General features: G+C 44.0%; 2 protein-coding genes across 9 annotated transcripts in view; one reads left to right on the forward strand and one right to left on the reverse strand.

The window, feature by feature from the left end:
* The window catches only part of RECQL5 (RecQ like helicase 5), a 39,817-nt gene extending 38,980 nt beyond the window's left edge, over positions 1 to 837 (reverse strand). For 5 of the 7 annotated variants that reach the window (XR_010073279.1, XM_063351962.1, XM_063351964.1 and 2 more), the window contains exons 1-2: positions 734 to 837; positions 94 to 224 (exon numbers count right to left, since the gene is read on the reverse strand). Coding sequence is in view for 6 of the 7 variants with exons in the window: in XM_063351962.1 (XP_063208032.1) it covers positions 94 to 224; positions 734 to 759 (157 nt within the window). In the remaining variant the exon portion in view is untranslated. Of the gene's footprint in view, positions 1 to 93; positions 225 to 606 lie in introns of all 7 variants that reach the window. The other 2 variants (XM_063351965.1, XM_063351966.1) reach the window with 2 other exon arrangements.
* A 38-nt stretch (positions 838 to 875) lies between these two features.
* SAP30BP (SAP30 binding protein) overlaps positions 876 to 24,635 on the forward strand; it is a 30,506-nt gene continuing 6,746 nt past the window's right edge. Inside the window, exons 1-5 of one of the 2 annotated variants that reach the window (XM_063351968.1) lie at positions 876 to 1,034; positions 1,156 to 1,265; positions 4,349 to 4,396; positions 18,208 to 18,250; positions 24,172 to 24,260. In XM_063351968.1, the coding sequence (XP_063208038.1) occupies positions 920 to 1,034; positions 1,156 to 1,265; positions 4,349 to 4,396; positions 18,208 to 18,250; positions 24,172 to 24,260 (405 nt within the window). In that variant the 5' untranslated portion in view covers positions 876 to 919. The remainder of the gene's footprint in view (positions 1,035 to 1,155; positions 1,266 to 4,348; positions 4,397 to 18,207; positions 18,251 to 24,171; positions 24,261 to 24,635) is intronic. The other variant, XM_063351967.1, reaches the window with a different exon arrangement.

Consider the following 24,635-nt stretch of genomic DNA (forward strand, 5'->3'; position numbering starts at 1 on the left):
TCAAAACAGGCGTGATACCAACTCCTGAAGTACCACCTCATGGGAAGACGGAAAACCAGACATGTTTCACATCTCTCCGACGCTGAGCCTCACCTCTTGCCACAGTCATGGTGGCACTTTCCTGTAGGGAGGTCTTGAAGGACTCAAACCCGAAGACTTTCCGCAGTGTTCTCCGGACCCTGCCTTCCAGGCCTGGGGGAGCCTCACCACTCATCTTAGAGAAGCTGTGAACAGGGACAGGAACCGATGCTACAGCCCAACCGCCACCCTCCTGTGGCCCCACCTCATTGCCACCTACACGACCTCCCCCGTGGTTGCCCTGCCAGGGTCCCCCTTTTTTTAGGACACCCCCCCCCTCCCCCAAGGATGCTATCCAGGCCCCCTCACCGGAGGGCACCCCAGTATCGTTTATTCTAGGACAGACCCCCACTGAGGCCTCACCCATGGGGCACAGGCCGGGCACAGCTGAGGGGGCCATAGCGGCGAGGGGGCCTCGCTGCCCCCCCCGCACCCCGGGGGATGAGGCGGGGTGTATCTCACCCCCTCCCCAGGCTGTATCCCCCCGCCACCCCACGTCCCATCCCGTCCCACCCGCCACAGCCGTACCCCTCCTCGCCCCGACCCCCCCCTCACTCTTGATCAGGGTCCGGCAGGTGCTGTCGCGGCGCCGCGCGATGACGTCAGAAGCAGGTCTTAAAGGACCAGCCCCCACTTCTATAAACAGACGGCGCACCTTTTATCTCTCCTCTCCCTCCCCATAGAAGCCTGGCTCCGCCTCGCTGGTTTTCTCCTCTCGCCGGAGCAGTCCCGGTTTGACGGGAGCCCGCTTAAGGCGAAACGAGGGGGCGGTGTTGCTATGGCGACTGCGCTGCTAGCGTCATCTCCGCGCGCCGGAAGTTCGCCGCGGCGGAGGCGGAAGATGGCGGCGGCGAAGCGGAGCGTTCTCTCCTCTTTGGCGGTTTACGCCGAGGATTCGGACCCGGAGTCGGACAGCGAGGCCGGGACGGCGGGAAGCGATGGGGGAGCGGCTACGGGTGAGGGGATCGGGGAAGACGGCGGGGAGGGGAAGGCCCGGCCCCCCGCTCTGGGAGGGGAAGGCCCCGCTCGATGCCGCCTCCCCTTTCCTCATGGTTTTCTTTTCCCCTTCCTCTTCAGGCGAGAAAGGAGGCCTGGTCTCGGTTGGTTACGGGGATGACGACTTCAGCCGCGTGGATGGGGATGAGGAAGGGTATGAAGAGGAGGATGATGAGAACAGCAGGCAGTCAGTAAGTACCTCTCTGCTCCAAGAGCTTGTCCTGGTCCCTTTCACGCGTTGCAGAGGCTTTTCTCTCTCCAAAGAAAGGCCCTGAGTGGCAGCCCATACTGGAACCCAGAATATCTGACTCCTGGTGTGGATCTCAGCATTTTCCAAATACTTTTATTCACTTTGTTTTCAAGTAGAAAGCATTCACCTCGAAACCTATCGGCAGCTTGGTGCAGCTCCTGTTGCTTGTTACTGTGTTGATGCCATTTCACTCTTAATGGGAAAAAGGCTGGTACAGGTCAACAGCCATGCTAAAGGAAAATTATTCTTTAAGCATAGTTGACGTATATGAAAACCTTGTAAGAGCAACACACTGTTGCATGGTCAGCTGGAGGATTAAAAAGAATAAAGGTCTGTGACGTTTTAAATTATTGTTTTGTGTATAACTCAACACGTTCACTACATGAGGTTACCTTGATATAGTGGCGTCCTGTCTAGACGTGAGTGGCTTTTGCTTGTAGTAGGTGCATGGCACACGTGTAACATCACCTAAATACCACGATAACTCATGTATCGTGAGACAGGGCACGTAGCTCCCTACCTGTGAGTGCAGCTATAACACACAAAAGGATATATAGTTCTGACATGTGTCTGTAGGAGCAAAACAAGTTGGGGTGGGAAGGAAGGTTCTTGTCTACTTTCTTTCTCATCAACCTTTTGCTTACCACCACATTAAGAATGTGTTATCTTGTCCCTGTTCCAGTTCTTTCCTCTATTGTGTAGCCAAAAAACCAGAGCTATGTTACTGTAACCTTTCCTCATTGAAATCTACTCTGTGTGCATTAGATCAGTCTCTTATGAGATGCTCACTGTTTCCTGCCATCTGTTTTCCTAAGTAGCAGGCAACAAATTTGTCAGTCTGTTGTTCTTGCTTTTGGTTTTCTTCTGTTGCTAACTGAAGAAGGTGCAAGCAATAGCCTTCAGTGTCTGCCCCTGGTATCTGGTGTAATGAAGCTTCTTTAGTGATTCTTCTCTTTATATCCAAAACTTCTAGACCCTCTTTCAATGAGATCTCTTTAGTTTAATGAAAGTAGTAGGTGTGATACAGATGGTTCTTGGGACCAGCTGCGTTTAGTTACATTGACAAATAGGCATGTAAATGGAGTAGCCTTTTTTGCATACACAACCTTCAGTGCAGGTTATGGCTGTCCATCATCTGGGAGGTACAAGCTGCTGTTTAAATAATGGCAATTGATCAAGTCACTCTGGTGCCAGCCAGTAGATCTTGCGGTTACTGCCCAGATGCGTGCAGGTTACACAGGGTGCCTTCTCTCCAGTGCTGTTGCAGGAGAGCTATGCTTGGGTTTTTTGCATTAAATATTCTTTGGCCAGAATTGAGAGCTTCCTTGATATTACTTGTTGTAGTAGCTTGTATTAGTTATGAGCTGGTTTTAGAAAGCAGTGTGAGTTGGACTAAGGTTGTCCTGGCCTTTTATTTAAAAAAACTCTATGCTTATATTATCTACCTTAACAGTAACTGAAAAGCCTCTGTTTTTTCCAAAGACAGTTCTCAGTAATTCTTTGTTTGTTCTTTGTTTATTGATGTTGTTTCAGTGATGTCCCCTGCTAGGTTAGGAGGTTTTGGGAGCTGTTTCAGTTGCCTGTCTATAACACGAACAATTCAACCCATTGTTGCGTTGTTGAAAGTGACTTTTATCTTTACAGTATAGGTGGGACTGGGAGGGGAGAGGAATCTCACTTGGGATAAACACCAAGTTACTTGGTACTATGGTTCTTTTCTAGTTGTGAACTTACTGTTGTTAAACTTTGACAGTTAAGACTGAATTATTGGCATATGTGAATCTTTCAGAAAGGTAAGCTGGAGAGTATCTGAAGTGAAGGAGTTTGATGTCTCACTTCTGTGGGATAGGCATGTTAATTCAGGCAATTAAAACTTACTGACGTTATTGTGCGGTCAATCTCTAGGCTGCCTTGCCAGAACTTGCTTGTGTGCTAATACTCTGAGGTGGGCATTTCGTTGTAAACTCTTCCTTTCAGTTGCACGTAATCATCTCACTTTTTTGTTTTTCTTTTTGAAGCTGAAACACCAAGTTCTTGTTTTGGGGCCAAAGTTGAAATTTGTGTTGGAGTTTGGAGGAAAAACCATTCTGCTGAGTTGTGTGAGCATGAAAAACACTTTCTGCTCCTCAAACTTGTTTTGAACACAGAGTATGTATTCATGTCTAGAAACATAGGTAACTCTCCGATCCCAATGAAGTAGCCCATAGCGAAGTGGAATAGTACACTTACCTATCAGTTGGGACCAAAGCTGGAGCTTGCTTCTCTTATGGTGTAGGATTTTACAAGAGGCAAAGTTCAGCATTTTAAGCTCTCACAGGGCAGAGATTTGCCTATTTCTTTGATTTATTTCTGGGTAGAAATAAGAACCGAATGGAGTCTGTTACCTAAACCAGGGAAATGTGTCAGTGGTTCCCCTCTGTGCAAGTTCGCGTCATCTGCAAACGAGACTATGAGAGCATTACACAAGTAGGAAAGTTGCAATGTCTGCTGGCATCACCGGATCCTTGGAACTTGGTGCTATGCCAGACCCTCACCAAGCCTGCATGTTTGGATGGCAGGCCAGCTGTGTGTCCTCTGTGTATTGCTGATGTTTGCTTGGGAGTATAACGGGTCTTGCAAATGCTGCTTTTTCTGTGAGTACTGCTTAAATGAGGGCAAATGCAAAAAGCCCACCTGCCACCTGGAAGGGACAGAATTATCAAATGACAAATGCTTTTTTCCCCCCAGTTCTGTTGCTTCTTATTGTCTAGTTCTGAGCACTCAGGAGCTGCATGAGTTTTGCGGGGGATGTCTGCTACTGAGTGATGCTTTTGCCTAAAAATAAGCAAACCCAAAGCCAACCAACCACTCCTTTCCGTGACTGTAGGACTTGTTTTGTGGTCATGAGTGGGTGGGGCAAAAGTGCCTTCTCTGGAAAGGGTCTTGGACTACTGCTGGGCTGCTGAATGCAAGCCCTTTGCTGTAAGTGCAGTTACTTGCCAAGCCTGCTCTTTAAGCTTAATCCTGTAAATTCTTGTCTTGTAGGAAGATGACGATTCAGAGACTGAAAAACCTGAGGCTGGTGACCTAAAGGTATTTGAAAGTGTGGTATGATGGTGGTGGGGGGGGAAGTTCAGTACAAGAGGAATAAGTCTTAACAGCATGGCTTGGTGTGTGTTTGTGACCTTCCGTAGCTAGTTTCATACTTTCCTTTTTGTAGCTGTAACGTGTTTTTTTGACTTTAGTTCTGGCTTTGGCCAAAGGTAGTTAACCAGTTAGGCTATGGGCTGAGTAACAATCAAGATGTGCGTTCGTGAATTTATCCATCTTATGCATTAGATTTGAGGTAGGTTTTCCGACAGCATCTCACCTATTTTGCAGTGATCTGGGAGTGTGGTATTCAGTATGAATTCTCTTATGGCCAGCGTTCGTTGGAATACTTTCTTTGTTTAGAACAACTTAACGAATAAATGATACTATGCTCCTAGATGTCCTGAAATGTGTCAAAATTGATTCAGTTGTCTCCAGCTCTTTCTGTCCCTCTGAATGAAGCAGTTTTGTAAAAGTTGTACTTAAAATTTAAAAAGTGAAATAATATCCCCAGATGACAGCTATCATAAATAGTTGAAGTCATCTTTATCTTTCGATTACATCTTGTTTCTGGTGAACAGTAGGTGTTTTAACAGCACACAGAAACATACATCAGGCTAAAATCTGGAAGGCAGACAAAAGACCGAATCCGTTTGAAACTTCATAGAGAATTGTGCTCAAATTTTTATGCAATTCAATGTCCCATGCAGTATAAGCAGTCTTGTGGGATACCAAGTGAATGACAGTTGCAAGGGCCTTTATTTTATCCAGTAGCTTCCTCAAGGATGCAGACAGTCTCTAAGCTCTGTTAAGGAAACCAGAGGACTGTGCTACAAACTGAAATTCTGTAGAGCATCTGAATTAGTGTAGGGCATTGATAGGACAAGATGAAGGCAAATGAATGTGTTTACCTATTCTGCTTAAATTAGTTTTATAGCAGCACCTTCTTCCAGTTTCCGCAATATTTTAATGGATTTATAGTGATACACAGTTGAAAATCTTGGCAGCTGTACAGCAGCTGGTAAAGTCTCTTGCATCAGTGTGTGAAATATCATTAATGCCTTTGGCATACAGGTAGGAGGCACTTGGGAGTGGAATGTGTTGCCTCCTTTCTTTGTTGCAATAAAAATAAGTTACACTTTTTTTTTGGAAGAGAGGAAAAGGTAATCTCTCACTTTTATTCTTTTTCTACTTCTAGATTTTTGCCGTTGTGGCTGCTAAGCAGGCTAGCAAGATATTGTAAAAACTGCTGGATTCAAGTGTGTACTGTGAAAGAAGAATAGATGGGGTTTCCTTAAAAGAGAATTCTGGTGTACATCACCAGGGCCCTGTTGCAGCTACGTGGATTTCTGTCTCCACTAAAAGGGCTCTAGGACGTCAGGGGAATGGAGAAAAGATTTGGCAAAGAGAGAAAGAACAAAATTGGGTTATAGTATCTCTTGTCTGAGAAATGATACATTACCGAAATCTTACCACTTAATTGTGTGGCTACTGTTTTAATATGTTGCTGACATTTCATTTCGCGTTGGCTTCCGTAAAAAGCTTCTTGATTTCAGTGGATTCTGTGTGCTACTGTCTAGATGCATTTTTGCCCTTCTGAAGAAGAGCTACACACTGCCACGGAGCAGTGTTTCAGCTTCAGTGTGGAAGCAAAGAAACAGTGAATGTATTAAAAGCATTTGGTACCTTGGGTACACTTTGCAGTAGGAACTCTGCAAGAACTGAAAATGTAAATTAAAGTTAAACTTTACATTTTGTTATTTTTTTTAATTGCTGCCATCCTAACATGGCACGTAAGTGAAAAAGGGAGTTGCCTTCTCTGGCCTTTTGGGTTTTTTTTTTTCAATTCTAGCTGAATAGCCAGCTGGCACATGGGGGAGAGGCAGGAGCACACCTTTGCTACGCAGCATGCTGTGAGGCAGCCCAGTGCTGTGCTGGTAATGGGGCAGGCGTGTTGCTGTACAGCATTCTGTGGGGCACTGGTGGAGTTGCGCTAGCCATGCTGTTAAGAAATTCACTGGGGACTGGGGGGAGATGGACCATCATTGTAAAGTCGTTAAAAGTAGTTCCACTTGGAGCAGTTGCAAGTCTTTCCTATCTCCCTTTTCCACCAAGTGGCAGTGTTCTCCTCGTTCCTCCTCACGGCTTTGAGCTTGCAATATCTATGACAAACAACTAGTGAGTAAGAGTAGTAGTTACTGTAAATCCAAAGTGCGGCAAAAAGTGAGGTATTTGATTATAACTTGCTAATGCTTTTCAATAACTTTACTTTGTTTTGTCCCATCTGAGTGCTGTAGTTGTTCTTGCTGTATCAATTTCATTGTAAGACATCACAGACCTGGAAACATGTTTAGAAAGATATCATGGGCTCTTTATATATGGCTTGGGCTTTTCCAGGGTCTGAATCTGACTGTGCACAGAAGGTAAATCCTTTAAAATGCATGAATGAGGTAAAACCATTGCAATTCATCAGTTATTCAGGGCTTGAAAAGACTGTAATTATACATTCAGCATTCTTTTAGTGTTTGCCTCTTTGGACATATAGTGAATGAACTACTTTGGGATTATGTCTTGAATAATTGACGAGGACACTTGAGCCAGTTTGTGTGGAGAAGGAGTTCCCTTGTTGCTGGTGCGTCCTGTGATTTGGCCTCATTCTGCACCAGCCCAGACACAAAACCTCCATAAGGTTCAGTTGGTGTCAGTTGTGGGCATAGGCTGAGGAGAGTGAAAGTGGGGAATGATGAGAAAATCGTCTGGTAAAGTGATGGTGGGGAGAGTGGAATTTGGAGCCTGCCTCAAACAGCCCCAACAGGGAGATGTTTTCCTACCTCACCCTATGTTGTTTATATTTGTCTCAGTTTTTTGTCTTGATTCCAGGTAGTATATACCCTTGTTGATCTTGGTCAGTCATCTGAAAGTGTTCTTCTAGATCAGACTTCTGGCCTGTAGGATTTTCTGTTACCGAGCACCTGTGAACGAGTCTCAAACACTGTGTGCTTGCAGCAGAAAGCAGAATCCTCCTCTTTAAGTAGCAAAGTCAGATACCTTTCATCCTGTAACTGCATTTTGAAGCACTTCAGGGACTCATGGAAAATAGGAGATTCAAATCTAGGTAAAAATAATTGTTCTTTCAATTTTGCTCTGGGAGGATGTGCTCAGGCTCTGGAGCAGGACATATTTGTTAGAGACTGAAATCACTTCAGGGGTCCCAGGTTTTAAGTGAGCAGTCGCCAATTGTAAACAAGCAACTGTCTTTAAAAGCACTTCAGAAACAAAGCCTTCTACTTAGAAGGGAAAAGAAGTGGTCAACAGAAGCTGTTGGCAGAGGTGTGGTGTTAAAGATGGAATCCCACAGCGCGGACAGGTTATGTCTTTTCCTCAGATAACGGAGCTGTGGATATAAAACAAAGGGTGTTGTGGAAATGGGTGTGAAATTTGGTGTTCTGCTGGTATTGGTTTGGAGTGACGAGGGTTAACGGGCTGTGCAGTGAGTGCAAGTCGCTTGGGCTCTTGCCAGCAGCTGGCTATGGTTACAGCCTTGGTGCAGTAACAAGATACAAGCCTTCAGAGCTCACTAAATGGACCAGCTCTGCTGGAAGAAGGAAAATGAACCTGAAATGAAATATCGACCTTGTGGTCCAGGTCTCACCTGAGGGGTTCTGTACTTCACGTTGTAGGGCTGGATGAATAACAGGTTGCAAGCGCTTATCAAGGACAGAGCCCAGCCCTGCAGCTTGGCTCACTGGAGTTTTCACAGGGGGAAATCATTAACTCTCGAGCCTTGATTGTGGTGTCAGGACTAGCCGGTGTAGGAAAGTGGATAAACACTGCCACTCCCTTGGCAAGTGAATGCCTGACGCATGGTAACAGTTTTCTCCAAGCAGGTGGCTACTTCCATGTGTTCCTTTTCTGGTTTTGTTTTAAGGGTCCCCTCTGCATCCGTGTGGCATTGTATGGAGAGGCAGCCAAACTGGGATCTAGCAGAAGGGTGTCAAATTTTCGGAGGAGTACTGTGTTTCTGAGCATGTCTAAGTACCACCTCTTGATAGTCATCAGCTCTTTATTATGTTTAGCTTTTATTGATCCAGCATACCTGTAAAGTAGTGTTACTGTATTATGATGTGGAGGTATGTGCTAATACTTAGAGGCTTTTGATTTTCAGTGCTGTTTTTTATCTTGCCTGCCCATTAACCTGTTTGTTTAAATGCCAAAATTATATTGATTTAAAGTAAAAGTGGTAAGTGCTCAGAACAAGTAAAGATGTGTGTGTGTGCAGTAATCCCTGTAATTAATTCTTATTTTGATAAGGCATATTAATTTTTCTGAATTCAAGATACATTCATTAAGCCAGCTTCTCAAAAGATGCCTGAACCTACTCAGTAACTTTCACCTCAAGTATAACTGTTCTGCTCTGAAGAAGGAGAAAAATTGTATTTGGGAAAAGTTGTATCATTAAAGCACTGCTGTTCAGTTTAGGTGTTCCACAGCAAACTGTATAAAAGGAGCTGGCATTAATCAGCTTTAGAAAAGAATTTGAATCTTTTATTTTGGCGGTGGCAAATTATGAATGTTGTTTAGGAAATACGAGCCCTTGATGCTTTCAGTTGTTGAAAGGTAGTCTTAAAATTGCTACTTAAATATGTTAGAAGTCATATAACTGAAGAAAATGTATTAAAACTGCTGTTTTACCCCAAACCAGTGCACTCTGCGGTGGCTGGAGTAGCTGTGTATTAGTCCTCTTGCAGTGGCTGTATCTGGTAGGGTATGACTGGTTTGTAAGTGTTGTAGGAAGGTGCTCCCAATGTCTCATCAGAAGCAAAAAAAAAAAAAAAAATCATTATGGTTTGGGGTTGGTTTTTTTTTTTTTTTCTGTCCCTCCTCCCTGGCTTTTTGATGCTATCTGGGTTAGTATTGGCTTCTGATGGCAAAAGAGCAGCTGTATTTTAAAAACGACCTTGTGTTATGCATGACTGTCCTGCGTACACTTTTGTAAACACTTTCAAACCATGAAGTGTGCAATTTCCAGGGCTAGGGTTAAGGTTAGGTCTCTAGTTGTTTGTTTCCCACTCATTCCTTTGCCTGCGAGCACCGCCTGAAGGTGCCAGTGATAAGCACCGCAGTCTCAGATTCTTCTTTTTCTGTATTCTAGCTTACTTTTAATAGAATTGTGTAAAATGCTGTCTGCGCTTCCAACTCGACGTAGTTTTCCCTCTGTTAGGTTTGGCATGCTGTTTTCCAGGACTCTGTCAAGGGAACCAGGAATTTGGCGGTTCAGCAGTCAGCATTCCGTGAGCCTTTAGGGGGAGCAGAGTTAACTCGGCTTCTAATGCTGTCCTCTGCACTATTACAGTGAGGGCTCAGACATGAAAACAGTTAATACCTGGTTCCCATTTTTTAACTAGGTGGCTGACCTTAGTTATTGCCGGAGAATATCAGCGGCAGTTAAACAGTTTTGCATGCAGGAAACAATAGTATTCAGCATCTGTGATTATTCTGTCCCTTGCCCCACATATTTCTGTGTCTCCAGCTCTGTCTACCTGAGAGGGTGATAGATCACAGCATTGTTGGGCTCTGAAGCTGGCTTACCTACTTGAGAGCTGCTGGCTGCGATCCAGCTCTTGAGCTGTTTGGAAGATGAGACATGTCCATGGACATGCTTGTTCCTTCCTCCCCGCCAGGCATACATGCTGCGGCAGACTCTTCACTCCCTGCAGTGCTAAATACCACGGATTATTGCCACAGGTGTGGCTCGCCTTTCTCCGAAGGAAGAGCCAGCCTTTTTCTGTTTGTCTTTAAACTTGAAGAAAAGTCCTTTCTGGAGCTGCTTCCCCTTGCATATTTCACCTGATAAAGGTCTAAGTTCTTCAAGTCCAGTTCTGTTGTTGCAATTATTTCTGTCTGCTGTACTGAAATAGGCTGGTCTGAACTTGCATGTTGGTGCTTGTCAGTGAGAGTCTGAGCAGTCAGCACAGATGGAGGATTGCCTCAAATACCAACAAATATCTGAAAATAGCTTCTTCCAGCTTCCCCATTCTGAGCACACACAGAAGGACCAAAATCTGCAAAAACTCTGTGGGATCCATCCATGGAGGAGCACATATCCCAGTGAGGATACTTGCTTTTACGCCCTGCCTCTACTCCAAACCATGAAGAATTTTCAATACTAGGGAAGAAATCTTTTGCAAGAAGTTAAGTTTGTCAGTTCTCATGAACCTTTCCTTTGCTGCTGTGAGGCTTAAGATTTCTCACAGCCCAGCTTCACCTTCTACTTCATCGTGCACCACAACAATCTGTAAAAAAATAAAATCATCGAAGTAGCTTGACACCTCAAGCCCTGTCACATGCTGCTGATATTTCACCTGTGAGTTCCTGTTTCCCTGTAGGAAGCAAAAGTGACTTGAAAGTGGAATTTATGGGCTCTGCAGACCATGATGGCTTCAGGTGGAGACTGCTGGGAGCTGTGCCGCTGGCTGCGCTCAAGGTGTGGAAGCTGTTAACTGCTGGTGTGCTCCCATGGGCTGTGCAGTCTTCCATGCAAGCTGTTTTGCACATTTACACCACTGCGCCCTGGTTGGTGTCTGCGCTGTGGAGAGGTTGTTACTCTGTGGTCTTGTAAAGCACGTGCACGGGGTGATCTGCAAATGTTAAACTTGGAGGTCCCCTAGCAGCACAGGTGGAGACGGAAAGAGGAAGCAGCCAACCGAAGCGGGTAGCTTTGGGACCAGGGTGCTGTTGTCGTATGGCAGACATTATTAACTGTACCTCCACTTGGAAAGTGCGAGTTCTGGCACACAGTTCCTTGGCTGGAAACTACTTCTAACAATAATCTTTGTCAAATATTGAGATAGCATATGTTGGGTGAACGGAATCAAGTTTCAAAGAAGCTATTTAAAGGCTTTTATGCTATGAATGCTTCCCTTCTAAAGCATTTTCTCACTGAAATGTTTTGCCAGATCTTGGTTGGGGTTTTTCAGTGTTTTTTCAATGACATTGAAAGTGAAGGTGGATTTTTAGACTTAAGTTGGCTTAAAAAGTGAAAGACAGTGTCAGCTACCCGTGTTCTTTGCTTTATAAGATGCTTAAGGAATGTCTCGGGAGTTGACTCTTTCCTGACTTGTTCTTCCTTCCCTTTTTGTCTGTGATAATAGTATCTCAAAATAGGTAGGTTTGTACAGACCGTATGTAAGTGTCACTGAAGATTGGATGCATCATTTTTTTTCTATACATGGCTTATTTCTGAGCTGTTGTGCTTCTCTTAGTACCTAGATCATGGTCCCTACAGTTTTTTCTTAGTTAAATTTCTTATCCTGTGCTGGGCACTTTGCCTGGAGCTAGGTATCAGAGCTGGCAAACAGGATATGGCTGTAGGAAATGGGGTTGTTTCAGGCTTTCTCTTGGGATTCTCCTCTCTCACAATACAAGAAAAAAGGGGGGGAGGAGGAGTAAAAGCGCTGTACTTCTGGTCCCTTGCTTTCTCTTCCCCAGGCTCTTGACACGCACTCTGTTTGCTGCCCTCAGCCTGGGAGCACACCAACATCAGGCAGATCTGGTGAGCAAGAAATGAAATAGTTCTTGTCATGCACTTTTAATATTAAATGAGAAGTTTCTGGTGTTCTCTTCCAATGAGCACTTCTGTATGATCACTGACTGAGCTTGTAGAAAAGCAAGAACATAATTGCTACTATGTTCCTTTGAAAAAAGACAAGAAAAAAAGCAAGCAAACAAAAAAGACAAGAAAAATAAGCCCAAAAAAAGCACACGTGAGCCAGGGTTTGGTGAGGTCTTTCTCTTGCTGCCTGCATATAAACGTTTCACCCACTTGCTCTGGCAAAGCCATCTTCACCATCAGCTTAGACAACTCTTCTAACAATTCGTGCTAAGTTACAGCGTTTCTTTCCATCGTACTCAGCCAAATGAGACTGTTGATGTGTTGAGACCCCAGGAGATAGTCTGAATTGTAGAGGAGGAAAAAATTACAAAACCTTCTTGCTGGTGCTTGCTCAGATGAGAGGAATCCACTGTAACAGCTATTGCAGCAGCAGGTCCGCTGGCTGCTAGTGGAAGGACCGCACTGAAAAATTCTCAGCATTAATATCTTCAAACTAAGCCGCTAAGTATGACAGCAGCGTGACTGGTCTATACGTTTTGTGGCTGTCAGTTCAAATTGGCATTAAATTTCGTTATGTGCAAGCAACCAGGTGAAATAGTTGTGGGACAGAAGAAGTTCTGCAATGCAAGAGCATTCTCTGAAAAAAGAGAAAATGTTGTTGAGGGGTACTGAGGAAGCTTCCTAGCTAATTTTTTTGATACTAATTGGAAGTTAATGGAAAAATGAAGGTGTAGGGCTAAGTTGGCTGTAAAATCTGGGAACACAATTGAGCGGAGGCAAATCTAGCATCAAGTTCTCCGATACTTAGAATTTGCGTCGTATTTAAAGCAATCAGTTTGAGGGTTTTTTTATCTTTTCTGCCTCCCTGTTCAACCATTTCTTGTAGTTGGAGTACACCTGCGCTAACATATGCAACTGCTTCTATGAGAAATTGTTGGTGAATTTGTACCTTTTGGCGACAGTTAATGCCAACTGTTACATTTGATGTGAGCTTTGTACTGGATTTATGGATCTTGTTTCAGGAAGGATTTAGCAAGCATTGTTGTACGTCAGTCCATTCTTTCCATTAAATAAAGCTGTTCTGGGCAAGCCTTTCCAAACTTGAATTCATCAGTCTCAGATTCATATTGTTTTTGCTTCCTTCCTTTAATCTCTGTTCCACACTGTGAGGATTGTGTTTGGTTGTTTTTATTTTCCATGAAACCTGAGCAGAGACTGGTGTTTATGTAACTGAATGGAAACACTCTACGACTGAAAAGATTGTCTATATTTCACCTCAGCAGGTGAAATCTTAAGCCAAAATGTGGCGCTTTCCTTATGCGTGTACACCCCCCCCCTTCAGCTTGCTCTTCTTCTTTAACTGGTTATGATACATGAAAACTGAAGCACCAAATTGGGTTCATATCAGTCAGGCTCTTGCAGGTGGCGTTGTCTTGCCCAGGGCTCGGAGAAGCATTTGTCTTGGGGAAGTAGAAAAAATGGAAAACCTTTTCCTGAACGCATACAGGAATAGGAATAGAATGGTGAGGCAATGTGTAGAATTGCTCTTAGAAACACAGAAATTGTGACTGATGTTAGTAGCCCAGTTAAATGTCATTTTTTTTTTCTGATTTGTTTTTTTAATGCTTTGTCTTTGCTCATAGCAGTTTGTGCTCTTCAGAGGCTGCTCTTTGCTAGTCTCCAGATCAGGGGAAAGGACTCTGCCTCCTGCTTGTCGTCTTGTCTTTCAGTCCTCTTCCAACTTGGCTCTGAACCACCACGGCATCCCTCAACGCCTGTCAGTGGGTCTCTTGGAGCAAGGCCGTCTGGCTTTAGGCCCCTGGACAGTTGGTCTTGTGAGATCTCGGCTGCAAAGTAGATAGCAGCCAGAAAATCAACTTGCTGAGTGTATGAGAGGAATAAAATACAGTACTGTTGGTTTTGTTTGTTTGGGGTTTTTTTAACTTAATCTAGCCATTCTTAGAGATCATTGTGTAATACAGATGGGACAAAATGACTAGAGAAAAAGAATGAACACAGGAAGCTGCTTTTTTTTTTTTTGCCCAAGTTTTGTATTTCTGTGATGGTAGAGAGAATTTTCAGCGTAACTAATGTTTCCAGGCTGACTGTGCAAGTAGTGAGAGACTGACTGCAAAAGTAAATTCAGAGATGCTCCCGTACAGCCTTTCAGCAGTCAGGCTTGTGAAAACTATGCCGGGTTGGAAGGTGCCACTAGTGAAGTCTTAACCTTGTTATTTTTCAGTGATCAGGGACCAAATGGAAATGATGCCTGTAGCTCTGCAATACTTGAAGGCTCTAGTAGCTTTCATATATTAACTCTGAGAAAGAGATTTGACATGAATCCCCTCTGCGTGGAACCACTCATCTGCTTGATTTTGTGCTTTTTATGTGAGATAACAATACATAACATGGTGGTATTGATGGTGTAGTAATCTGCAAAATGATCACTTTGCCCTGAATGGATTTAGGTAAATTCTCTACTTAAAATTCAGTTATCTTCCAAATTTTCCATTGATTAAATGTGTTTGACTTCCTTTAGAAATCTCTTGTCTGTGTGTAAATACTTCTTCCATTTCACAATGAAAAGATAGCAAGCATGCAGCATTTATTGTACCCTGTTATTCAGTGATTCTCTATCTCATTCAACTTAATATTGGATTAGATCTGCAGAAAACATGGCGGTTTCTTTTTTTTTTAACATACTGTCTTTTCTAGTCAGTTCACTGTACTCAACGCATTCCCTTCAGTTAGCCTAAGGGAGTGTAGGACAGTTCTTGTTGGATGATTACTCCACTGAAGGTGTTCAGGCTGTCCTTAAGTTCTGGATTTTCAGTAGATATCGGAGGCTTGAACAAGACTGCTTAAAGCTCGCATCTGCCAAACTGCATGTCTTTGGTCAAGTTGTTGGTACTTGCCTTGCCATAGTGCTAGACAGTAAACTGAGCAAATGTGAACAAGCACCGAAGGAGGAGTTGGGTCATCCCTTTGTTTTCTGAAGGCGTTTAAGAGGCTTGAAAGTAGTCCGACTTAATGAAAAGCTGTGTTGATGTCTTCAGCTTGTTAATGATGGAGCAGTGGGTGTAGGTACGCAATAATTCATTGGTAAGCAAAATTCATATCCTCTGGGCAGTGAGGTGTGGCTATAATATGTTAGTGAACTTGTTTTCTTTTGCTTGGTGTAGCGCTGGGGTTTCTGATGCCTTGGCTATAGCCTGAGGATGTGGAGATGAGACTCGCTAGAGCGGCTGTGGTGGAACGGGTGTGGGCGACCAGGCGAGGTAAATACACAGCGGCAGCCTGATAGCACTGGCTTTATTTAGCCCGCCACAAACGGGGCAGATTTGTGCCGTACCCCTACGATTAAAGAATACAAATTAAAGAACAGCCTTAGTTCCGGTGAAAGTAAACTTACTAATGATTCTGGAAATTCATAAAACATACTATTTAACACATCTGACACTTCAAAGGTATTTGTCTAATGTAAGGTACGTAACAGGAGAGGTTTTGGCAAATTATCTCTCAGAATATTAGTTCATGTTTCCTGAGAATTGTGTGCTTATGCTTGGTGCTGGCTCCAAACAGCTACAGGATACTTGAAAATGGGCTTCTGGAAACTTCAGAAATACAGCAAATACCCTTGCAACCCTGTTAACTGGCCAAATAAGAGGGCAATCTTCTTGAGGGCATTTAGTACACGTCTAAAGCACCTGAATTTGACTGTGCCATTGGGTTGCTTAAGTGCCTTCTTGGCAATATCGGTCACTCGGGTTTATTTCCTCTTGCCTTTGTGTTCTTGGATGGTGAGAGGACAAGTGGGCAGAAGATGGGAGGGATAATGGAATAATAAATACAGTGCTGGGTAAGAGGAAGGATCAAGAGTCCACTTAAAACAAAACTTTCAAAAGATAAAGAGTGCAGGATGTAGTTTGGTCAGGGTTGGAACAAAAGCAGTTCCCTCCTTTCACCTCAACCAACGTATCCATGTTGTCTCAAACCAAGGCAAGAAATACTTTTAATTACTTATCTAGCAAGTTCTCCCCCTAAAGGGAATAAAGCAGCCTTCTGACCCTGTGTGTTTACTGCCTCGTGAGTCACTGTATGCTGCCGGGACATGTGTTTCCCTTGTATCTGTAGCTCTATGAACTTCATCCCGCGTGCAACATTTGCACGCTAATCTGAATTTGTCCTCACAACCTGTTAGTTACCGCAGCATTGCCCCCGCTTCTCTGGTGGCAAAGTGATGCTCGCCACCTCAGTGCCATGTCAATGTGGTTGAGGCTCGCCACGTTAACGCTGTGGCTGCGTAGGTTTGTGGAGAACACCGCCTGGATTCCCTGGATTCCTCTCTAGTGCTCTCGCCAAAGAGAGCTCCTTCTCTTGGTGTAAGTTTTCTGCTTTGAAACGTCATGCTTCTGCTTTAATTTTTTTTCTGCTTGCACTGTTCTTTCTGAAGACCCTGGGAGAAGAGGTGTTAATGCCCTACACCAAGTGCGTTAGCTTAGAGGGGTTGGAGCTGTTACACTACAGTCCATCTCACAAAGGGGCCTGGGGCCTCGCCAGCTGGCCAGTGAGAAGATGCGTGTTCCTTCGTGTACATTTTTTTTTTTCTCAAATAGCATTAGCCTTGTATTTTTCTGATCCCAGTGTACTTATGGAGAAACAGTGCTTTTTATTTTGCCATGAATGGCTATAAAAAGTGCCTTGTAGCAGTTAGTCCCACACAAAGAATTGGGTTTTCTTCTTCCAGAAGGCTTTGGCTTCTCTGGAAATTGGTGGCGTTTCACAGTGAATTTGGCACAGCCTGTTCCCAGATCTGGCTTGGTGACCTTGTTACTTTCTCCTTACCTTCTGCATCTGTCACCTGATTGGAAATGGAGTAAAAGGGGGGGGGGTTCGAGAGTGGTAACTAAGCAGCAAGGAGGCAGCATTATGTCTGTGTCAGGTTGAATGAATAGCTTCAGTGTTTGGAGGCAGCGAGGAATTTTGGACGCACAGTCCAGTGAGTCACAAAAGGTCTTTGGGAGGGAGGCGGGGGGAGAGGGCGATGTTGGGATACAGCTGATACTGTTTCAGAGACTTTGTGCTGAACTTGGTATCGCTTCTGACTCTCATGGCGTCTTTCAGAAGCACCAAAATATTTGAACGTTGGTCTCAATATGGTGGAAGTGTATTTAATTAAGAGTGTCTTATCCTACATAACACCTCCTGCTCAGCAGATGCTGGTGCAAACATCTGCTGTGCTCCTGCAACTGAAGGAGCCTTAATTTATATCAGCGTGACTATGGAGGGCTTAGCTGTGCTGAGATGATCTCCCAACAGAGCATTGCAAGTGAGTGGAGGTTGCCCTTGAGTTTCTGTAGAGTAGACCGGCTATATCACTCCTGGAAAGTAGAAGCCAAGAGAGAATTGACAGTGAGGAACGTTCTTCCGAAATAGGATCTGCATCACCACCACGCTCTCTGGCATTTTGGTTCGTAGAGGGTTTATCAGCCAAAGCCCTGAATGGCACAATGACAGAAGTGAATGCTGGCACCACACACAACTGGCAAACCTCGGCAGCCCGGGCCCCGGCAGAGCCCTGGGTGGCTGCGGAGGTGCCTGTCGGATGCTGCTCTGAAGTTGCTGTGCTCTGCCGCAGGCTCTGGGAGCATTTCAGCTGTTTTTATGGTACTCTGGTGAATGCTGACCCTGCTTAGATGACTGCATAGAGGACTGCAAGTTGCGCAGGCCTGTGGTAGGCATTCCTAGGGCTGAAGCAGCTTTCCGTGGGCTGGATCCAGCTTGTATTTAGCTAGCTAGGCTCTAAAACATTGACTCTTGGCTAGTGCCAAGGGCCAGTCACCAAAAAGGAAGAAACTATGGTTTGATCTGTTTTGAGGAAAGGCTTCAAGTATAGCAGTTTTCATGGAATTAAAAAGGAGCTGAGTGTCCAGGACTCATTGAAACAAAGCCTTAATTCTTTCATTAAACTTAGACTTTAGCTTTGAAAGGAAGCGGAGCATCCTGTTAGGCTTTGACTTTCCATGGTACAAATTATCTATTTGTTATCTAATTGTTATTATCTAATAACTTGCATTTCATTCTTAATTTTTATTCTTTTGTCTCGTAAGTAATGCTTAAATTTCTAAACAAATGGACAGTATAGCTTTTTATGTTGGAAACATACCTTGACTAAAATCTGTTTCTTCCCCTTTGCTCCCAGGAATTCTCAGAACTGGAGAAAAGAGATCCTCAGGAGCTAGTTGGTAAGTTTGCTCAGAAGTATTTATTCACATCTTTTTGTCAAATTAGACCTTATAGCCTCCCCCTTTGTAAAAAGCATTTTCACTCTGTTCTGACAATGCTGCAGTTTGAGTTGTTGCCTGCAGTGTTTTCTCGCAGTGGAATATTTTCAGTGAAGTTTTCTTTTGGAAGAAAGGTACCATGCCTAAAAATATGAAAACGTTTTCACGTGTTACATGTCTAAGACATATATGTAAAGGGCAGTGTTGGTGTTTTTCTAGATGAGCTTAAAAACAATAAAGCGGTAGCTTTGTCCAGACACCTCTCAGAGCCAGTATGACCAGGAATGATGACAGATGCTTTGTTCTGTGGCTTCAAAAGCTTACCTAAAATATCCCCACTTAAATAGATTCACATAGCGATTTATAGCTGCTGTGTTGACATAGCGTGCCAAGTGTTTTCTAATGGTTACTGAAACTTTTGATTTTTGTGACATGTTACTTTTTCATGGCACCTGGAAAAAAAAGCTTGGAAAGTCCAGGATCATCAGCTTGAAATAGTATCCTCTGCTTGGTCTCTGTGGAGCTGTACAGTGTATTTTATGTTGAAGCTCTGACTATCTTGAACTAACCCTTTGTTCCTGAGACTACTAATACAGTTGTGTGGTAGCCTGTAATAATATCATTAAAAAAAAATCATGAGTTTAGAAGTTGCTTCATTATCTGTCAAGTCAGCTTGTCAAGGCTTAAGCATGAAATATCAGCCCTACAGTGTGATAAACATAAAATAAGACAGTAAGTACTAGGATGCTAAGCTATGACTCCTACAACAGCCATCACTCAGGAGTTTTGGACTTAAGTCCTTTTCAGTTGGCCTGCCCAGACTTTACACTAACCCAACTGGTATGTTGAATTTCCAGCTGTTAGGGGGTAAAACTGCTTTAACCAGTCTCATCATAGAATGCAACAGAATTCGTTCTCCAAACTACTGATCTGCCTCAAAATGCCCACTAGAAACATAGATGAGACAACAGCATTTAGGCTAAAAAGTAAAGAATATCTGAAAGCTAACAGCCCTTCTACTCCCTACTTTACATATGGGTGAAGCTCTACACTTGTAAAGCAATGTAGTGGGAAATCCTTTCTTGGTTAAGGTATAAGGCTCAGGTTACAGTTTAGTTAGTCCCCCTTTCCCCCAGTGGCTGCCCATCCACAAGAGATTGGAAGGTTGAATCTTATTTGTCTCATAATACCCAGATTTGCATACAAGCTTAAAAGCTGCACAGAGGGCACTTACTACAGCGTCACCCACTTGTGAGTGGACAGTGTTGGTGAGTCTGAGACCCAGATTAAGGTTTGCAATATATCTTTAATATCCTTTCCCAATAGCAGCACACACAGAGCAACGTGTGGGCTAGCTTTGTGCAGAACCAAGTTATTCGAGGTCAGTATACTTGCCGTGCTGGATTCTGTAGGTCTTTTGCATTAGACCATGTCTTGTCTTATCTTATCTAGTTGAAATGGAACTGTTGCAAGAGCCTTATGGTTGGTCTAACATGAGAACCACTCCCTTCCTGGAAACTTGGGCTTTTAGAGTTAGAATTCTTGAATGGAAAAAGGTGCAGGAATTTTCTGACACAAAGCAAGTAACTTCTCCAATGTGAACATCTAAAGTTTTGTCTAATATCAGTATGTGGAAGTCGAAGTTGTCCTTAAGACAGTTTTCCACAATTGCTTTTTGCGTTAGAAGCTTGTGGGTCTGCCCTTCTCAGAAGATAACCTTACATTGTTCAGCATCGCCTTTAATAAAGTCCGTGGTTATGTAGTTGCTGAAGTACAGCATAAATGTAGGCTCCTGCCAAAAGTAATGTTTCTGTTTTAAACTCCCCCGGACACATGCTAAAGTTTGTGTGCCTTGAGCTGATTTGGGAGTTGGAGCCAGCTGAGATCCACCTTCACTGCTTGGTTTTTTGGTTTGGTTTTTTGGGTTTTTTTTTTTGTTGTTGTTTTGTTTTTTTTTCTTTTCTTTTTTCTTTTCTTTTTTTCTTCTCTTCTGCAAGGCTTCCAGCTGGATCCATTCCCTGGTCTGCTCAGTGCGTGCTAGGTGAGTGCTAGAGTTGACACAAAGAAAGCAGCAGGGATGAGCAGCTGGGAAAGGGCATGGTCCTGAAGTAGTGATCACGTAATCAAAGAACGGGAGGGGAGGTTTCCCGCAGTAACTGCCCTGCGGTTGAGAAGGAAGTATATGTGAAACTTATTTTGATAGCGTTCTGCATCAGTGTTGTCCTTTCAGGTTTTTTTGTACCACTCTGCAGAGTACATGGTGCTGGCGGACACTGCATTTGCTGTTTCCTGCAGCCTTACAAAGTAATACTTTTAGGATGCACTTTTTTGCCCTGAAGCTCTTTGCAGCATGGTTGTTTACCTTTCGTACTGTAAGAAATGTTCTCTCTAGCCCTTAGGATATCTGAGCACAAAGTCAGTGTTCATAAGAGCAGAAAATATGGCTGAGTCGCGGGTCTCTTTCTGCATTTCTCAGCCCACAGAGCAGAAAGGGAACTAGTGTCCTTCCATGGATGGGTGACTCACTGGCATGTTGTTGCCTCCAGTTCTTCCCTCTGATTTGGCTGTTCTGGTGCCAGGAAATCAGAAACCCACACACACTGGTTTATGCCAAGCAGACTTGATTAGAGTGCCAAAGAATGCAGTTTTAGAGACCAGGCACCACCGGTTTGCATGTCTCCAGGGGAAAGCCGTGCCCCTCTGATCACCCTTTCCAGGTCTTTGCTTGGTTTTTTTGCCTAGTGTGGCCTTTATAGACAAACTGGCACCTGATGCTGCCTGCAGCCCCTTGTGGCTGCTTAAGATGCAGCATACAAGTGAACCTTGAAAAGGACAGGAGTTCTTAATCCTACATGGGGAGCAGTGTTATTCACTGAGCGCGCCGAGGCAAAATGCTTTACCAGATCTCAGCTGATCCACATGCCAGTCTGTCCAGGTACAGCCAGCTCTCTGTTCCTATGTTCTGTATTCTTTTGATTTTCTCTGCACTAGGAAAAAGTGTCTACCCATCTGTAGGAAACAAAGCTCCTGTGTGCCCCCGGTCCGTGTCTCCAGCAGAACCTTTGGACTGTGAGCAGTCATTTCCCCCTGGAAGGAACTGAGCGCGGTTTGCTCTATGGCACTTTCTCTCCTGCTACGCAGCACATCTTTGTGCTGTTGGATATACTCATCAAATAATCCATCTATGTGAAACTAGCATTTCCATGGTCTGCCTCGCCAAGATCTGGCAATCAGATATCCTCCATTGACTACTGAGGTGCTGAATGCTAGGTGCACCCTGATAGTTGGCCGTGCTTTTGCCTTCTACGCAGAGTGCGGGAGCAGCTAAACGTATCTGCCTTGCCACAATGCATGTGCTGGCTGCACAGAAAGCTACAAGCACCTATTGCTTGTGCTGATGAAATTCTTAACTTTTAGGTCAGCTTGCGGAAGGAGAATACACAGGCTAAGCACCAGTGGCAGTGTCCTTCAGCAGCAGGACGCTTTGAGTTGCAGACATGGCAGTGCCTTGGCTCCTACTTTCCTGAACCCCCATCTGAGTCATGGGATCTGCTGTATGGCTTTAGTTCTTTATCCGGAATGTGAATCTGATTTGGGGAAGATATTTACTTACTGTGAGCCAGAATCTGGGTGTGCCCTTAGTGATTAATCGTGCCAACGGTTAATTTCCTGAGGTCCCCACATGGAGATCCTCTAGGCTGTGTTCCAGCAAATCACAAGCCCTGTTAGAGACTGCAGTCAGTGTCACTATCTGTGACTCATGTAAAAGTAAAACTTTGATCTTGGCAGAAATAACAGGATGCACAAAGCAGTTGGATGTATCCTGTCAGGACACACCTTGTTGTTAGCTGTCCATCTGCGTTTATTGCTGTGTAGGCAGCAGAAGGCTGTGCTTGCAACTTTGAAAACGTCTCTTCTACAGGAGCCTGTGGCCATACCTGCAAATTCCAGGATTACCTTGAATGATAATCCCAGCTGCCCCTTTTTCTAGGGGTGGAAAGAGGCTGCGGCGTCGGCCATTCTGCTGTTTGGGGAGGAAGTTTGAGGACTGCTTGAGGGCATGGATAATTTGCACTTCCTTACTGTAAAATAAGCCTGAAGGGGTTAAACTCATCCTTTTCTTCCTAATGATGTGGCATCTGGGTCTGGCTGCGATGTGATGAAATAACTGAGTAATGGTGAATACTTGTCTGTGCTCAGTTTGTGAGGTGGAGCGGGGTGCGCGTAGCCTCGCTGCTGACTCAGCTTTCAACTGCGTACAGCTATGGCAGGATTGCAGTAGACAAAGATGTCTTGGTTCCAGTTCCTTGTAAGGTATTAAGAGATGCCTTCCCCCATCAGTATCACGTTGATAAATGATTGTTTTCACATGGCTCAAATAAAAGAGCAAATGAACACCAAAACCTGAAAAGTCAGGGGTCAAAATATATTGTCTCATAGGGAGCTCTTGTTCCTCTGCCAGTGTTGTTTCTGTTTCAAAGGAGCTTTGAATTGATTGCCAAACATACTCTTATGACTTTGACCTCTTGCCAGACAGAGTTCTTGCCCATAGTTCCTGAGCTTACATGAACCCACAATTCCCCTTCCCATAAATGTTTTGTTTCTCTGTGTCTCTTCTGGTCATCCGCAAAGATAAGGAGCGTATGGGATGTTGAACTTGGAGCTAGGCTTTCTTTTTTTTTGAGTTTTTTTATTTTGTTGGTTTTTTAGGTCCTTTCTTTGTCTTATGAAGTCTAGACTTGGTGGCCTTTTCTTCTTTTTAAGGTTTCTGCTGATGCTGTGAATCTCTTAAGCCATTAATCAGCTTTCACCTTTTCCGGAAAGCCTGGTGTGCCGTTTATTATGAACACTTCTGTCTATTTGCTACTGTCTCTCTGGGTTCCTGAAACTCTAATTAAACTAGAGGCTTCCCCATCCCACCAGCAGCTGTAAGCTATAGCAAATGTCTGCCTTGCTCCAGTTTGCCTGCCTTTCTCCAGGGGCTCTGGCAAGCTTTCCTTCTTCCATAGAGGCACCCTCTTAGTAAATGCCAAAGGACACTTTTTGTTCCTTACTCACAACTGCTGAAGAATTTAACCCTCAGCAACATCTTGATCAAATAGAATGAGTGGTCGCCTGCCAGCTTTGCAGCTCCAAAGGATTTTGTCCTTAGTGCTTTACATTTGTACAAAGGAAGTGGAAACTGTAGCAGCACTGAACGTGTGTAGCGTTGATTATCTGTAAGCTCAGCTATCTGACGCCCTGTGCTGGAAGGCAGGAGAGCACGCTGTGTTCAAATGCTGGTGTCTGTTCTTTGGGCCCTTCTGGGCTATCATCAAAGGAGCTGAATTTGAGCATGCTGGAACTGCAGTTCCAGCTTTTACTGGCAGCTTTTATTGAAGAATATCTAATTGAGGAGCCGTAAATGTGAATGGCTTTCTTGATATGACATCTGTGCTGCTGTCAGGTCTCTTATCCACTACAGACTATGACTCTGGGATGTGTTACCGGTATAAATGATGGTTGAAAACAATCCCAGCTGCTTAAATGTGGCACAGATCTCTGCTCCAAGACATGGCTAGAAAACTGCTTGAGTTTCCCATGATAGTGGTAAAGCAGCAAGCAATAGGGGGTAACATGGCAGTTTCTTTTGCCAATAACTTGTTAAACTAATCTTTACAGGGCAATCAGGTACTCTAATAGTATATTGCAACACAAACAGCTATAGAAATCCGGCAATCTGCAGTCCTGCAGAACGAGTTGTTCTTTCTAGCAGTAGTCTGACTCTGTAAGCAAAGATAAAAGTGCCTTTTAAGAAAACGTTAACTTAAGGATGAAATGTAATTTCCTTTGGTTAACTCCTTCAGTATTGCCAGAACTCATGCCCAGTTTGCTCTCTACAGCTTCTTTTTCAGAGAGAGTGCGGAACATGTCTCCAGATGAGATCAAAATCCCTCCTGAGCCTCCTGGCAGATGTTCTAACCACTTGCAGGTTGGTATAAGTCCACTTAATTTTTTTTAAAAAAGGCTCGCAATTCAGTAGGGAGGGGGAATATTTGGGTATTCTGCTCAGTATTTTTGCACAAGTCAACCCAGCATTGAAGCTGGGGTTTTACCACACTGAGTTTATGAATGCACTGTATTAATGCTTTAGACTTTAGGGCAATTCTAGTTTAGGAATCTCAAAGTAGCTTAAAGCTGTTTTCCAGCCTCTGTGGGTCACTTAGGCTTTAAAATGGCTCTTGATCCCACCAGTGACACAGAAGCAATGTTTACTGTGAAGGCTGCTATCCTCTTACCTCAGCAAATTCAGCTCCGTAGGAAAGAACAAATCATTGTTTTTCTTATACGGGCCCGAGAATCCCCT

This window comes from Chroicocephalus ridibundus, chromosome 14 (genome assembly GCF_963924245.1).
Source record: "Chroicocephalus ridibundus chromosome 14, bChrRid1.1, whole genome shotgun sequence".
Classification (NCBI taxonomy): Eukaryota; Metazoa; Chordata; class Aves; order Charadriiformes; family Laridae; genus Chroicocephalus; species Chroicocephalus ridibundus.